General features: G+C 42.0%; 1 protein-coding gene across 1 annotated transcript in view; it reads right to left on the bottom strand.

Annotated features, from left to right (window-relative positions):
• WNT7A (Wnt family member 7A) overlaps window positions 1-17,601 on the bottom strand; it is a 121,912-nt gene that overhangs the window by 51,402 nt on the left and 52,909 nt on the right. Inside the window, exon 1 of the mRNA XM_038409918.2 lies at window positions 1,184-2,213. Coding sequence (XP_038265846.1) covers window positions 1,184-1,254 — 71 coding nt within the window. The 5' untranslated portion in view covers window positions 1,255-2,213. Of the gene's footprint in view, window positions 1-1,183 lie in introns of the transcript that reaches the window.

The following is a 17,601-nucleotide window of genomic DNA, read 5'->3' as shown; positions in this document are numbered from 1 at the left end:
GATTATGGCACATACTCCAGCAAAACCAAACCATCATTTTACTCAACCAGCCCCCCGGCCAAGACCACCCCAACTTTCTTCTGGGCTTGTTGCCCTCCCCAGCCCGTCCCTTGCGGATCCTGGGTATAAGAATAGAATAATGACGTTTAAAGGAAAGAGTGGATCAATTGCACGGACATCAGAGCCTCGCCCTCCCCCTTCCCCCCATCATCACTTTTTTTTTCCTGTCTATAATTAAAAGAGAGATAAAGAGCGCGTGGGCTTTTGCCAAAACGTGACCCAACTTCCTGATTCATAAACTAGAGCGCATGCAACTCTAGCGCCCAGAACAGGCACACACTCCAAGGGCTGGGGGGGTTGTTATTATTATCATCGGCATTGTTTTATTAAGCTCTTAAATTAGTGCAGGTAGGAAAACTAAAGCGGCCCCTCCCCTCTGATCCTGGGCTGCCGCCCCACTCGCCGCCCTTGCAGAATAACGCCTCTGACTTGGGTGAGGTGTAATGCTAAAGGTGCTGCTGATCTACAAGTGAGCGGAGCGGGTCTGGCTCTGGGTAGCCGGAGCGCCGGCGTGTATTTTATTTCCCGTTGCTTTTAATAAATGAAAGCGCCCACTTTGACCAGTCCAGCAGCTAATGACAGGGTGACCCATGGCTGCCCCGCGAGATCGCTGTTGCGCGCTCAGGGGACAGGCGCAGGTCCTCATCCCCTCTCATAGTCCAGCAAGTAGTTTGCACCTGGGAAGAGAGGAGATGGTTTCCCCGGAGGTCCCGGGGGAGGAAGGGGGAGGGAGCCGGCGGCCACTCTCGCCGGTGCTCCCTCTCCTGAACGGCTGACAAATGTCCTTTCAGATCCCATTGAAGCGATACTCGCCATGCATGTGAAAGCAGAGTTTGGTTTGATTTCAGGAGATACGGTAGGTACAGAAAGAGCATAAAAATAACCCCAGCACATTGCCATTCCAGTCATGCTTCCGGCACATCACCAATGACTTTCACATTCCCCCGCTCTACACGACACACCAAGAATTCATTGAAAGGCAATAGCATTTCTGCTCTGTTTTTTAAAAAAAAAATTAAAAAAATAACAGTCTTCCAAACTTTCCCAGTTAAATATTAACAGGTCTGGACAGGATAGGCAGAGATCAATCGTTTGTGTGTGGGGTTTTTTTAAAGTTACTTACCCAATTTTGATATATACAATCCCTAGGCTCAGAAAGATATGGAAAATCCAACGCCTTGTTTTCCTGTTCATATTCCTTGTTTGCTGTTTTTCAGATCACCATGCAAAAGGATGCCTCTAATGCTATTCGTGCTGGTTAATTTCTCCTTGCTTCAGACAGTGCAGCTCCGGGTCAAGGTAGTGCAGACAAAACAGACAAACCCTCTTGTGATCTGAACAGGCGGTGTGTGTTTGTAAATCCCAAGAGACAAACACCATATCCCTCAGCTGGGTCTCTCTCTCTCTCTCTCACTCACTCACCCACCCTGTGTCTGTCTGTCTCTCTCTCTCTCTCTCTCTCTCTTTTTCTTTTTATTCCGGATTTGTATGCCTGTCACACGTAATACTTTAGTGCTGGGAATGTATAGGCTGCAGTGATCGCCCTCTGCACGCAGCAGCTCTGGATCTCTCCTCAGGTTCAATGTTACTATCTATCTCTTCTTTTTTCCCCTCTCTTCTTCTGCTACTTGGGCGTGTTCTCCAAAGGAGGGAGTTGTCCAGCCGGGAGGTGGGGGAGTGAGGGGGGAGAAGGGAATAAGAAAGCGCAAACAGACCACCTGCTTGTAAAGAAGCACCACCGATTCTCCTAAGTGGAAGGTGGGTTTCTGCAGTGCTTCCTTAAGTCAAGGATCAGGGAAAGGAGCATAGACTCTACTGAATGACAGTCCCAACTAGAAGGAGTGTAAAAGGTTAATTTCCTTATGAGACACTGCAGTAAAGACGCTTGTGAAGCTATGCAGAACCCCCCAAAGGTGTGCAAACCTCCTGACACTTTAGTATGCTAGGCTACACCGATCTGCATTGCTTTAATCTTTCGCTAGGATGATCCGTTTTCTCTTCTCCTTTCTCTTCATCGTTTAGGGTTTTCCAAGCTTTCTTTCCCCTCCCCCCCCCCGCCGCACTCTCCCCTCCTTGATGGGTGGTGTTGTGCCCTGTCAGGGAGGGAAGGGGGATCTGAAGTTTTATGTGGGGATAGTTTCCTGTTTTGCTCTGTGGGGTGAACATACCGGCTGGTTTTATGTGTTTGCCACCAGCCTAAATGCTCCTCCCCTCTTTCTGCCTACCCACTTCTTAATTTTTTTCCATCTCACTTCCCTGCACCCCCGTCCCCCTCACACACACACACACCCCGATTTTCGAGTCAGGATTAACAAATGATCACTGAGATAAACCCTCTCCCAGCAGCAGCGTCCCTGTCAGCAGGGGCATGGCAGAGGCTGCTTAAGAAAGAGAACTCTTTCTGTGTTCAGCACCACTGAGCGAAGTCCTCAACCCAGGACAATTTAGATCGTATCTACTTGTATTAAAGGAAGGCTAGACTACCAGATAGCAGCCCAAAGAGAAAAAGCTCATTGTTGCCTAAAGACTTCGTCGGTTGCCCTTTCCACTTATTTTTTGATTGATGTATTTAATGACAAAGATGGGGGCATTTAGCTGCTCGCCCGGTGGCAGTCAAGTGTCCTGCTAGGGGCTCTTTGTGTCAAAGCCGAAAGGATGGTTTCGGATCAGGTAGCACTGGGCATTAGCCTACTAGCTGCCCCCCAGCAGGAGAAAGTGTATAGCAAGGAGCTACTGGACATCATCGTCAGTACAGTGCTTTTAAGAGAAAGCAATTCTATACAAACCGGCTGAAGCATTTACCTAGTCTGCTTGCCCTTCACTTTCTTAACCTTGTTTGTTGCCTGGTTGCTAGCGAACCTCATCGGTTTTGCTGTATATGTGCCTATTCCCCATAGCTGTGGTTCTTGATTACCTTCTTACAGTAGTTTGTCAGGTGGGGGGGGGGGGGTTTGCTGCTTAAAACACCGTGAGCAGGAGCCTTTAACAATGCTCACTTGTTGGAGAGGGTTTTGTGCGGTCATGGGATTGCGGGAATGAACGCGGATACGGTGACTATATTTTTATCCACTTCAAATATATCAGACAGGGAGGGTTACCTAAATGATAACAGGGGTGTGGTGCTGGAATTGTTCTGCTCATAGTATTTTTCTGAAAACAAAAAACAATGACAGGGCTTCATGATTTGTACTAGAAAGTTGATTTGAAATAACTGAGTAAGTTTGAAAAGCTAGGAATAGGAAAGCAATGTACAAATGTTCCATTAATTCACTGGTCAGTGGCTGGGCACTGGCACTCAAGGCAATATTAGCTGTTTATTACTGCAAAAATCCACACTTAAATCCTGAAGTGTTTGCTTATGGAACTGGATGGCTCTACCCCACGAAGATCCCCCAGATAGGTGTGAGATTGTAACCCTTTGGCGTTAACACAAAAACAAATCACCATTATTCTGAGCTATGCTCACAATCATTTTTGTGTAGACATGTGTACGGTGAGGGTGGTTCTTCTTTCTGTGTGTTTTGATGTAACAAAAGTTTCATTTTTATATCAAGTTTCTTTGGCAACTGTTCCCTTAGGCATATATTTAGCCTGGTTCAAACTGCATGAGGTGGATGATCATCTCTGCACCTTGTGATCAAACCAAATAAAATGTGGGGGGAAAAGCACATGTGCAAACTTTACACACACACCGGGGGGACGGGGGAGGGGACTATTTGAAGCACAGATGAACCACAGATTTGTTCTGATAATACCTAGAGAGGAGACAAGGTAAGTTTTCTTTGTAAATGCACCATCTAGTGGAAGAAAATGGGTCCTGCATCTAGCACTAAATGTCAACGTCAGTATCTGAGAGAAAAATATGAGTAAACCCCACGGGGGGATTTGACTTTGGTCTAAACTAAAATGTTCTGCTTTTAAAAAAAAACTTGCGGAACCCAGAATTCAGATAAGATAGAAATTTTTTGGTGGTGTTTTAAATCACTGATTGAAGTGTGGGCACTGGCAGTCTAGTTTGCACTGCACAAGACAGCTCAATTTTTCAAAAACAGGAGTCAAAATTAGTACCTTATGGTCAACATCCAGCAGCTCCCATTGAAATCAGTGGGAGCTCAGCACTTCTGAAAATCAGGCCACTTTCATTTAGATACCTAATTGTGGATTTGGGAGGTTAACTTTGAGCACTTGGGTTTGAACGTTTTGGCCATGTTCCCTGCCCAAGGCATTTGCAGTCTCAGATGGAAATGTTTTAAGGTATGACTACAACCTACACTAGGTCAGAAAGTTACCCTGCACCATGTCCAGAGCAGTATTACACATGTTCTATATCACATACGGTATTTTCCAAGCACCTCAAAGGGCATATTTCTTAGAAGCAAGGCAGCAAATAAATGTTAATTTTAGATACTAATGATAAAGTATTAATTATAATGATTCCTACTGTAGGAAAACCCATGGAAAAGGGTGAAATCCATGAAAAGGCATGCATAAAAATGTTGTTCCTATTTGCACTGCATTATCCCCTCAGATCAGCATGCCTTATCACTTTGTGTTGTTTCTCACAGTGAGCCCCACCTCTGGCTATCATGCTGGAAAATGCATGTAACACCATCTACTGCCATATGGATCAGCTGTGAAAGAAGGGGACAATAGCATTCTGTAGTAGGCATGCTAAGCACTTTGGAGAGCATGGTGTCCTGAACGTACACACCCTCAGAATTGATCGCATTTGTACTCAAATAGCCCCCTGGAGAGTATATAAACAGCGTATTTGGACTGTGTAGGACAGTGTTGCACAGAGGAGCATTTTCATGTGAATGCGTTTCACACCTCAGTTACATTGGTTTAGTCGGGAAGCATATGCACTATCTGTGTTTCCCAGATGCCCAATTTTACACTGTGCAGAAGTGCTGCAGATGTTGGAAACACAATTTATCTTTCTAACGTATCTGCATTTCCAAAGTACTTATTGCCATAGTATATGCTTTGCCTGTACTGAATTAGGGCAGGGACCATATTTTTTTGTGTTTGTACAGCACCTAGCACAATGGGGTTCTGATCCATGACTGTGGGGCTTCTAGTCACTACTGCCATAATAATACAGAAAGATCCATGGGATCTGAGGAGTTTCTACCCAGAGATCTTGGCCTTACATGAGAGTAGGAGGCCATTACCCTGGCCACCAAGTGCCCTATAAACTCCCTCAAGGAAGCCAGACTGTGACAGACTTAAACTGCACCTCCAAGCCTCCCATATGAAAATAATCCCTCCACTTCCATGTGGATGAGCCCAAGACTTTTTTTCACAACACTGTTATTTAACTTTTGGTTTTTTGTCTTTTTATACTTTGCTGTCATGCAGTGCTGTAGCCATATCAGTCCCAGGATATTAGAGAGAGAAGGCCGGTGAGGTAATATCTTTTATTGGACCAGCCTCTATTGGAGAGAGAGACAAGCTTTTGCTCTTACAGAGAGCTCTTCTTCTTCTGTCTTGCTGACATGTGATTAAATGGTTTTGTATTCACTTTAAAGAGGTGCACAATGTACTCCTGATTCTGTACTTTTTAGAATTCCAGACATTGCATGGTTTTCTGTATATTGTTGCTCCTCGGCCACGTGGTGGTAGACTTCGGAGCCTTGCAGTTTTGTTTCTCATTGGAAGAGAAATCAATGATGCAGAGCCTGGGTATTTTTTTAGTGTAACTTGTTTTATTTACACTATATTCAACAGTCATTGAACAGATGTGATCACAAACAGCAGGCTGGCAATCCCCTTTCCGGAATCTCAGCCCAAACACCAATATCTGCTTCTCTGAGCTAATTTCTGCCCCAAGAAATTGACTAGTTAAAGATATTAATGCAGAAAACAAGCTCCCTTGCTGCTTGCCACAGCCCCCCTAAAAGAATATACATAAAAAAATTAACAACAATGCAGCATTTCATCAAAAATTCAACACTGTTCACACACTGAGAGAATTCTTGAGACTGTGTAATAGTGCCATCTGGTGACTTCTGCCCTAACAATAGTTATCGATGCATGTATATATATGACAGTATCATATCTTTCCTATGGGTTGGTGCTTCCACCCAAAGCAAGTTTTAAATGACATTTCAAATTTAAGTTCTGCATTAACAATAATACTGATGTTTCTAATGATACTATATAACAATAGTTCTCTTACCCACGCTTTTGCTTGAACTCCACATATAATGGGAACAGATTGTGTGGAAGGTTATACCCAGTCTACAGTGCTGAGACCTTGACCAGCCGTAGTTGTTATAAATTCAGAAATGTACATTGGATGTTGAGACCAAACTCATCTCTAAACACTGAAGAAATAAGAGAGTAATTTAAAATGCCCACTCCAGATTCAATTCATGTTCCCTGCTGTCTTCTAATTTGATATACAAAATCAGATAAAATTCAGGAGCTCTTTAGAATTCAATCCCTGTTTCTTTCTTTGTTGTCTCCGATACTGAACCTAGAAATACTTGATTTTTCCAGCTGATCTGAGGAGCATGAAAAACTCTAGGTCAGCTGTTTGGTGTCTGAAGAAGTTAAAGTCTAGGTTAAGACTAAGCACATTGTTGTCTCCTTATGGTTCAACACCACAGCAAAAGCATGAAGCACAAAACCCTCCTCAGAAAGTGGAGTCAAATCGCTTTACTGTGCTGTTGACTTTCTCTGATTCTGTTTATTCACATGATATTTACTTTGTGCTGAGGTGTGTGTATATAGTGAGCCTTTGCAGAGTGTAATGTGTGAAGACAGGGCATCTGGCTTAGTGAGGTGTCTGATAGTGTATTAGTCCTAAATTGCTCTATAGACCCTCGCAACAGTCTCTGGAGCCTAATCTAGACTTCTCATTTGTTTTGCCTAGCCTATAATGTGTCTGTATGCACCATTTTCCTTTATAGTGTGCCTATTAGATAGCATTTAAACACTATACAATAAAACCAGTACAACTCATTAAAATAAAAAAATATGGAGCCCTCTGAAGTACAACATTGATTACAACAGAAAATTGTAGTACACGAGCAAAACCTGTGGACTTTAGGAAAGTTAACACAAAAACAGGGCAAAAAAAGGGACTAGCGAATATACCACAGAGATGTGAGAACAAAGGAGGGAGCCTAGAAACCAGCAAGGGCTAACACAACCAAAATATAAATGGGCCTTAAAAGTAGCCAACAAGGAACCTCAGAACCCATGGTTCACTGGGGGCGTATTCTAAAGATTAAAATCCTGAACAGAGACAATTAATCTAACCATGGTGCAATCCTGATAAAATCTAGAGCCACTGAGCCAGCCTTCCTCAGAATGTTGCCTTCCACCCTCCTACTGTTTCAATCAGTAGCTTTTTTTTTTTTTTACCAACTCTAAGGCTGTAAATTTTGTCATTTGGTCTTCTGGAAACAAGTGGAAATCTCAGAGGATTGTCACACTGGACACTTGCTCCTGGCCTAAGGAGCCAAACCAGCAGGACTGTGTTCTGCTGATCTGATCATTTAGAAAAAAGGCTTCACTATGCCTAGCCCAATGGGGTCCTGGTCCATGATGAGGCCTTCTGGGTGCTATGATAATACAAATAATAATTAACTAATAGTACCTACATATTCACCTATTCTGTAAGATAATACTTTGCTGGGTATTGGGCTGCATGGTGAGGTAGGTAAACTCCATTTTGCCATTATGCAAAAGCTTATCTCTTTCACCAACAGAAGTGGGTCCAATAAAAGATATTCACTCACCCACTTTGTCTCTCCATTATTCCCACATGGCAGATGAAGAGACCTAATGCTTAGAGAGGCTAAGTGTTCTGTCCAAGGCTATAGGGTGAGTTGACGTCTAGAATTAGGACTGGAATTTGTGAGTTCCTGACTCTCAGCCCTCTCTTCAGACCAACATCCAGGGCCAATAAGAGAGGGGGCTAGGAGGGCCATTTGGCCTAGGCCTCAAGCTCAAAGGGTGCCTCAAATTTAGACACATGTTAATTTTTTGGCATTTGATAAGTTTCACAACTTGTTTTTATTGCATCCCTATCAGACCAAAATGTGACACACTCTCTCAGCTTAGAGCTGCAAATTTAAGCAAATAAGAGATGGGATTTGGTAAAAGACATTTTTTTTGTTAACCGATATAGATTTTGTCATATTAAAAAGAGTTTAAAATGTTCATAAATATTAATAAAAATATATCGGTTTGATGGCACAAAATTAGACTGTGATGAGCGTGTCCTTTCAGATCAACTAATTATATAAACAAACCACTACTAGTGGCTGGTGCTGGATCAAGTGTGTGTTGAAAGGTAGAGAATTGTTACACTTTAGTGTCTTTATAATTTTACGTCGAGTTGACTAAGGAATTATTTATGTGTGAGAATTCCTCATTATTATCTTCATATGGTAGCTAAAAGAGGTGCCTGGTTGGTTGGTTGAGCCCTAGCTTGGCAGCTTGACCATCATCTTAGGCTTTCATAGTCTATAGGCCCAGATTCAAGGCAAAATTTGTGAGGACCATCTTGTACAGTGAGTTTTGTGAGGACACACATTTGAAATTTTTGGACATTATCCCTCTATCTGTATCCATGGCTGTGTTTACTATATACATGTCATCCCTTTGTTTTCAGCTCAGCCTGTTATATTATACCTTGTGTGCTTGAGTTTTGATTCAGTGATAAGGATAATAAGCTGTCTGACTGTTTCATTTTGTGTTCTTAATTAGTATTCCTTCATTTTAAGTCTTTTCAGCATTTGTGTACCATTCAGCATTTGTGTACATGTTTACAGTAGAAGATTTCAAGAGTAGATAAACTACTTATTTAAAACAGAATATTTCAAGTGTGGATAGGCTACATATTGACCAGATAGATCACTATGAAGAGGAGATTAGAAAGTGGTGCAAGCAAGAGACTGAGTGAAGCAGCAGCGAAGAGCTCAAAGCCAATAACTTCATTTCTCAAACCACGGGAAAACACACCTTACCCAATAAACAATGCTACAGATAATGAAAACTCCAGAACTGCAATAGGTGATATTTCAATGCCAGTACCTGAATATGAGGACAGTAGTCAAGAAGATGTGCCAACAGTAACAGATGCAGCAGAAGATCCTGTGTACGATCAAGAAACTCAGCAGCAACAGGAAGAGGTAGATCTTACACAGCAAGAGCAATTTATGAGTACTACAGATTTAACTGTGACTGACATTGGAATTATTGACAAAAGCAATGCTGCCCAAATGCAATCTTTTCTTCAAATTAGTTGTTTTGAAATTCCAAGTAACATTCCAGGAGATGCTGATAACCATGCTTTCCCTACTTGTCTGCTGACAAAAACTTCCAAATGGTGAGACCTGCACAAGAGACTGGTTATGCTGGAGTTTGGAAAAACAATCTCTGTACTGTGCACCCTGCTTCATTTTGAACAAAAGTGCTACAAATGCATCAGTTCTCTCTGATCAATCAGGAAGGAGCATCAACAGAGGTTGGAGGAAGTTGGAAGATGGAATACCATCACATGAGAGTTCAACATCACATGAAGAAAACTATGTTGCATGGAAATCAGCCAATAGGGCAGCATCAGCTGAAAGTTCAGTTGAGAATTTACTCTTGACTGAATTCTCTACAGAAACTAATAACTGGCAAAAAAAAATTTCTTGAGCACATCCTGAATGTCATCCTTTTTCTTTCTGAGCGGGGATTGGCTTTCTTTGGTTCCAGTCAACATATTGGTAATCATGCAAATGGCAAATTTCTAGGCATAGTTGAGCTCCTCAGCAAATATGGCCCACTTTTCTTAGAGCATGTTAAACATGTTCAAAAATTGCAAGAGAGTCAAAAGTGCATGCAAGTCCATTATCTCTCCACATGCATAGAAAACAAGTTTATTGAGCTGTGTAATGTGGGTCATTCATACAAACAACAATTCTTGATGAGATTCGAAATGCCAAGTATTTTTCAAACATTGTTCATGCCACTCCAGATTGTTCTCACAAGGAATGGACTACGAGGTTTATTCGCTATGTTAAGATTGTAAACAGTTCAAAATTTTCAATTGAAGAAAGGTTTATTTTGTTTGATAATTTCATGAGAAAAACTGGGAAAGAAATTACTGCTCAAGAACTAGCAATTCTAGAAGGTTTTTAGTTAGATTTTCAAGTCTGCGTTGGTCAAGCCTATGACAATGGATCTAATATGGCTGGGAAGTACAAAGGTGTACAAGCAGTTCTGCTTGAGCATAATTTAAACTATATTTTCTCCAGCTGTGGAAACCACACACTAAACCCTGTAGGTCTTGACTGTGCTGAATCATGCAAGGAGGCAATTACTTCCTTTGGAACTGTTCAGCAAATGTACAATCTCTTCAGTAGCAGTCCACAAAGGTGGGAAATTCTGAAGCAATATCTTCCTTTTTCACTGCATGGGATGTTCAAAACTAGATGGTCTGCACGGATTGATGGTGTTCAACCTGTTGTACAGCATTTGAATTCAGTGAGAAAGGCTTTAAATGAGCTTGAATCTTTCAATCTCACTGCACAGGCTTGAACTGAACTTCAGCCTATTCAGAAGCACATGTCCAAATTTGAATGCATTCTGATGTCATCTTTGTGGATGAAGCTACTTGCAATGATTCACCAAACTAATCTGGTAATTGAAGCATGCAATGCTACACCTGAAGTCTTATCAATGCCATTCAATAGATTCATGAACAATGGGAGGCGATCGTGACTGAGTCCAAATTAGTAGTACAGAATATTGGCATTTCATGAATTCTCCACCAATCGCAACTTACCTACTCAATCCGATGCCGAGCTTCTTCCTTGTCATCATTGACTCTATTCAATCAGGTCTACATGTCGATTTGAGTCACTGCAACTAATTTGTTCCCTTTTGGGGTTTCTTTGACAGTTCAAGGGACTGAGTAACGAAGATCTACTTTCTGCAGCTGAACAATTTCAGCAACAGTACAACAAAGAAATCTCAAAAGATCTCAGTGACAAGGTCATCTTCGACAAACGAATATATTCAACGAACTTTAAATTGGATTGCAAACCAAAGGAATTGCTTCAAGAAATATTTGAACTTGGACTCTCTGGGGTGTTTCCTAATATCACAATTGCATTGTGTATTTTTGTCAATTTGCCTGCATCAGTGGCTTCAGGTGAATGCACCTTTAACGTGTTGAAGCAAGTAAAGAACTATCACCATTCAACTATGGGACAAGAGCATTTGAATGGACTCACCATGCTTTAATATCAACTGTGACATTGCACAAAAGCTAGATTTTTCCTCAGTAATTAGTGTGTTTGCACAGAAAAAGGCTAGAAAAGCATTTGTTAAATAAAAAAATATTCAAATTGTCTCACTCTTTTTTAGTGCCTTATTTTGTTTTCATGTGTCATCATTTTTTTTATTTTTATTATGGCTAGGGGCCTCAAAAGCTGGAAGTGGCCCGGGCCTCTCTGGACCTCTGAGAGGGTCTGCCAAGAGCCCTCATCTTTCTTGTAAGATGTTCACAATTCTGAGAAAGCGTATGTTCTGCAGAAGTGGGAGCTGTTTTTTTCCAGATCTGATACATTCACTGTCATCATATGCTACTCAAAGAATGCATTTCTATCTCTTTATTTAGCAGCGACAACTTTCACCTGAACGAAGACAAGGCCCAAATTAGACCCTTGCATCATTCATCATTTGTTTCCACAATTGTTTTCTATTAATTTTCTATTTGGGTTGCTTTTAGGATTTAGGTGGTGCAGTGAGTTAATATGCTAGCAGATCAGCTCTGAAACTGTAGGCTCAAATATGGATTAGGTCAGAAGAGCAAGATGAGTCTGGTCACCTTGATATAGTCCTTTGGATTCTATCATAGACCCAGAAAACAGGCCAGCAACAGTGACACTCTGCATACGATAGATTCACTGCTGCCTTGGTTAAGCCAAGTAAGGAAGTTTGCACAGTGCTTGGCTCTGGTCAGGGTTATTGATGTCTTATTTTTCATAAGCATAAAGATCCAGTGTTACCCCCCAAAAAGAAAGCTTTAAAAAGATGGCCTCTTACAACACAAATTCATGGTAGGGAATGTGGTTACTAGATTTTGTAACTAGATCCTAGAAACACATACCATCAATATTCCAAACTCTGGCTCACTTTTATCAGGTTAATGATAGCTGCACTGTTCTGTTGTCAAAACATCTCCTATAATAGTCAGTCTGGGGAATCTTCTGGTTAATACGCTTATGTCCTAAATGGTTGTTTTTAAAACAATAAATACAATAAATAAATAACATTTACAAATTTCCAGGGTACATTGTTGTCTGCTATTGTAATACATCACAAGGCTGACCTCTATAATGCCTCTTTTTAAAATCTCAGTTTTGCAACTTCATTTACAGACTGCCAAGTGAATAGTAAAACAAATAATAAATAGCAGGCTGCAGAAGTACATCCTGGGATGGGTAAATTATATAAGCAGCTGCTACAGGTCAGGATTCAGGAAGGATGAAACAGAGTCCTTGGCATAGGTGCCGGATTTGTAAAATTTTTGCTGGGGGTCAGGGGCAAAGCCCCCAGTAGGGATATAAGTGGCCAAGTCCTTATACTTGAGTGCCTGAGGAGTAAAACCCCCAAAGTAGGCATGGATGATGGAGGGGTGGCAGGGCCACCCATGCACCTGCTCACAATGCCACTCAAATTTAGCCCAGCTATCCTACCGTCTGCCAACCCCATGTACCAAGTTGCAATGCCACTCAAATTTAGGTGGTGGCCAGGCAGATAACCTAGCAAAATTCTGGTTGCAACCCAGCTCAAACATTGGTGGGGCGGGGCATGCTTTCCAGAATGTTGGCAAGTCAGGGGCCCATATAACCCATTGCCTGTGTCTCTCAGTGTCCGGACTCTGGCATTCAGAATGCCAGGACCAATATTGGGGACTTAGACCAGTTTTAGATTTTGAAATGCAGAATTTACAAACCATTTGAAAGCTCTGTTGGGAATCTCAAGTAGGGTTGCCAACCCTCCAGGAGTCTCCAGGAATTAAAGATTAATCTTTAATTAAAGATTAGGTCATGTGATCAAAGCTCCAGGAGTCCCCCAACCAAAATTGGGAACACTAGAAGTGAGCCCAGGACACAGTCTTGAGCATGCTGGGAGAGGACCTGTGGGATTTTTGTGCCCCCTGGGTGGGGAATCTGCAGTCCTTCTGACTGTCATCCTAATGGTGCTCCTGAGAGAATGCCCTGCCAAGCTATACAGTGGCCTGTGGTTTCAAGGGGTTAATTTCCAAACAGAGTGTAGCATTAGAACAGGGAAGCACTTCCAGCTGAAAGCAAATTAGGTACAGCTGACCTTAGTAACTGATCATCTCCCATCATGCCTTAGAGGAATTAAGTTACTCCCCAGAGGGAGAGCTAGACAGAGAGCTGAGCTGACCAAAAGCCAGGATGAAAGCTCTGGGTAAAACTAAGAGTTGTCTTGTTTAGTTTCTGTGTTTTTGGAGTTTGCTGACCGTTAAGCTTCTTGGAAGGAAAGCAGCCAGAGACTTCTGCCAAGTGTGTACCACCTTGGTTAAACTCCAGATCTTGGAGACAGTTGTTCTTATTAAACATGGGCACCCAACTACCTCTCTGATGCAACTTTAGCTTGCCACACGTGTGCTGACTTTTGGTTTTGAGTGTGAACCAAGTACAACTCAGAGGTTCCCACATGAAACCAGGGGGTATTGGCCAAGTTTCTCTTTGAATTTTGGGTTCACTCAAACACTTGACTCCAAGTGGAAATCAAGGGATGCAAATAAAACAAAAGGTCTACACAAACCCCTGCAAACCCAAACTGCTGGCCTCTGCACAGTACTATTACTGTTGGTTAATGGAGGGTCTCTTCTAGGTACTTTGTGTGCTTTGGGTTTCGGATGGTATGGATTCTCCACAATTGAGGAAATGTAAAAAGAGAGACCCACATGATTATCCTCTGAGTACTGTATGGACCTGCCATTCTAATGTACCTTGAATAACGTTGGTGAGACTCCAAAAAGAGACTGCAGTGCAGCCTAGTAACCGAGACACGTAACAACACAGAAAAAAAACAAGAGTAACATTTTCAGAATGTTTAAGTTTCTCTGTAAGTGACTTAGGAACCTAAGTGACAGAGGCACTTTTGAAATTGTTACTCTTGCCTTTTTTGTGTATGGGGCTAGCTGCACTGCTGACCCTTCTCACGGTCTGAGTACACCCCCACAGGTGCCAGGCCTTAGGCCTTTACCTCTCCTGGGGTGGAGTTCCACAATTTATCCACGCTTAGACCAAGAGCTGGTTTACAACCCCTGGGTACCAGCCATGACACTTCAACATGCCCAGCAGGGGTCTGAACCCTAGGCTGTGATTAATGGTTAATACACAGGGACCACACAGCCTTCTGAGACAGTATTGATTAATATTTACAGTAGGAATGCAACATCCAGAGACATAGGTTAAAAATAGCACAGGGAGGCCTAACAGCATGCATCTTACTAAACCTTTTAGCTGCTCCTGGCCTAGATGCTTAAGCCTTGCTTAGAGAGGGAGGGCCTGCCTGCCTGCAGCTCCAGTCTGTGTGTCAGCCTCCCCACATGCTGACCACTTCCTCTCACCCCTTCTCTTCTAGGCCCCTGCTTCTGTAATGGTTTACTGTTCCCTTTGATCTTTCTCTTCCCATAAAATCTGGCTATTGTGTTTGAGTGTGTCTATGGATACTCCTTATCTGGGTCAATGTTTTACCTTTCCTGCTTGGTTTCTTTAGCAGTCCCTTTTGATATTACCCCATAGCAAGCAACCCATCATAAACAGCCACACAGAGGCTTGTACCATATTCATAAAAAAAAAAAAATCCCAGCTCATCACAATATGCACTTAGGCATTTGCTATTTTTGTCTTTAACACTGACATTTCCTTTGCACATTTATAAATGGATGTGGAGGTGAAAAGATGATAATTGTTGCTAGACGAAGGTCTTGATCACGGTGGACCTGATCCAGAAAATATTTGACGTGGCCTTGAGTGGTGCAAGAACCAGAAAGCTAGAGATGCTGGCTTGTGTAGAGGAGAGTTTGTTGTGCCTGGGGAATATATAGGGGATGAAGGAGCAAATAATGAGAAAAGAGGAAAAAGTGAACAATGGGGAGAACATCCTCACAGTGAGGAAACACAGCCAGCCAAGGCTGTGGCTATGCTATGAAAATGGGTGTCAAACATGGCTCCTCTAACCTCTTTCAACTGGTGTTGAAAACATTAGTCTTGCTAGTGTGGACACAGTCAGCCCTGTTCAACACTCATAGTAGTAAACCATGCTAGATACAAGAGGTAATCAGACTTTGTTATAACATATATTGAACTCAGTTGACTGTTCCCACAACATTCAGAAACCCATTTGAGGAAAGAACGAGACAGAGCTGTGCTTGACACCAGTAGTCAAACAAAGCTCACCTTGCTACTATAGGTTTCAGAGTAGCAGCCGTGTTAGTCTGTATTCGCAAAAAGAAAAGGAGTACTTGTGGCACCTTAGAGACTAACAAATTTATTAGAGCATAAGCTTTAAGTACTTGCTACTATAGACAATGTCAATGTGCGCATGGTGAAGTGCAAAGCAGATAGTGTGTATAGACAGATGGGTGGGGGAAAAAAACACAGGGAAAAGGGAAATTGTCTATTTGCTCTCTGTGAGCAGAGAGGAGTCTCAAAAATTGTGCATGGAACTGGAGTAACACATGGTGTGAGGAACGGGAATGCTACATGTGGAGATCATGGGGAAGCAAAGTGTCCATTACAGGCAGTATGCAGGAAGGGGAAGGGTAGAAACAGTAGAGAATGCATGGAGAGGAAGATACAAAGCGATGGGATTTGCATTGAAAAATATATCAAGTACTATTTTATGGTATAATATCTACAATATAACTTACTAATATCAATGAGAAACTTAATAAATGACAGTTACTTGAAAATTGAAAAAATAAATGTTCGTTCTCTGAAAGGAATCTTTCTTCATTCTCCCGAGTGTGACACTTCAGGTACACTTTTACAACACTAGTTTCATAACATGACTAGATAGATACAAAGACCTAGCAAGATGACGATGATGGGACTGTAAGCCAGGTATACAGGGCATGCAGGGATTGTGGGCACGTGATGTTTGTAAAGTGCCACAACTTTTTTCCCCCACCTTCAGCCCTGGCCCATCTTATAACCTAACAACTATTCTTAAATCAGCAATGAAGTATAAGGAGGGGAAAGTACTGTACTGGATTTGATTGTTGTTCAAGTAACCTTTGCTAGTAGCAAATAACTTTAATTGCTAACTGTGAACCCCAGCATTGCAGAAAGTAGGATTCCACGGTCCTACAAAGAACTTCCTACTACCTCATGAGGCCAGAAAATTCTCTCTATTTACATAATTGGAGGTGTGTTTTATCTTATGATGTAAAGCAAAAGAACTTGCATTCAGTATTTTCTTTAAAACTATATAAACAGTGCTAATCTATCAAAACGTGTTTTCCTGGAAAATGCCTGACTAAGCTAAAACGCTAATTTGTGTTTATGGGAGGTGTTACTTAATGCACATCTGTTTACCATGGGGTCAGTTAACCTCTTCAAGATGATTCTTACTGCCCTCCAGATATAAATTTCCAAACAGCAATTGTGGAATAAATAAATGAAAGGTATCACACACATAACTGTAAACTGCAGAGGTATAATGGCATAGAAGAAAATTGATCAAGTTCTAACATGACCTTTGTATGACTGAGAAAATATAAAGGTTACCATGTCAGATAGAGGTAGGATGACCAGACACCAAGTGTGAAAAATCAGGACAGAGGATGGGAGGTTGCCCTGAATATCAGGACTAGGCCTATAAAATCGGGACATCTGGTCACCTTAGATAGAGGCAAACTAGTATTAGGGCACAAAGGGTTCAGTTTTGTTTAGATTTGTAGGAGTGTTGGGCCAGATCCTTAGTTGGTGTAAATTTGTGTAACCCCATTGGCTTCAAAAGAGCTCTGCTGATTTGCACCAGCTGAGGATCCAGCACCGTGTAAATTTGTGAAAGGTGCTACATTAAGAATACTGGAGTGAAGGTCTTTATCCACAGCACAGGTACAGCCCTACCTGAGGAGACTGCATTCTTTTTGTCTCTAGAGCCTAGTCAATGGAATGTAGAAGGGAGCTGAGGATGCTCTGCATCTTGTAGCATGTTTCAGAGTAGCAGCCGTGTTAGTCTGTATTCGCAAACAGAAAAGGAGGACTTGTGGCACCTTAGAGACTAACACATTTATCTGAGCATAAGCTTTCATGAGCTACAGCTCACTTCATCGGCTTATGCTCAAATAAATGTGTTAGTCTCTAAGGTGCCACAAGTACTCCTTTTCATCTTGTAGCATCAATCACTTAGTTCTTGGGCCTGTTTGCTCAGAGAGCCAACAACAGTGCCAATTTCTGTGGAGGATTTTGTGTGCACTTACAATTGGTCCGAGGCCACCGAACAGCCATGGAGGGTAAACAAAAGATTTGATCACTG

This window comes from Dermochelys coriacea, chromosome 7 (genome assembly GCF_009764565.3).
Source record: "Dermochelys coriacea isolate rDerCor1 chromosome 7, rDerCor1.pri.v4, whole genome shotgun sequence".
Classification (NCBI taxonomy): Eukaryota; Metazoa; Chordata; order Testudines; family Dermochelyidae; genus Dermochelys; species Dermochelys coriacea.
The sequence above is the reverse complement of the archived record's forward strand: the minus strand, read 5'-3'. Positions and strand labels throughout refer to the sequence as shown.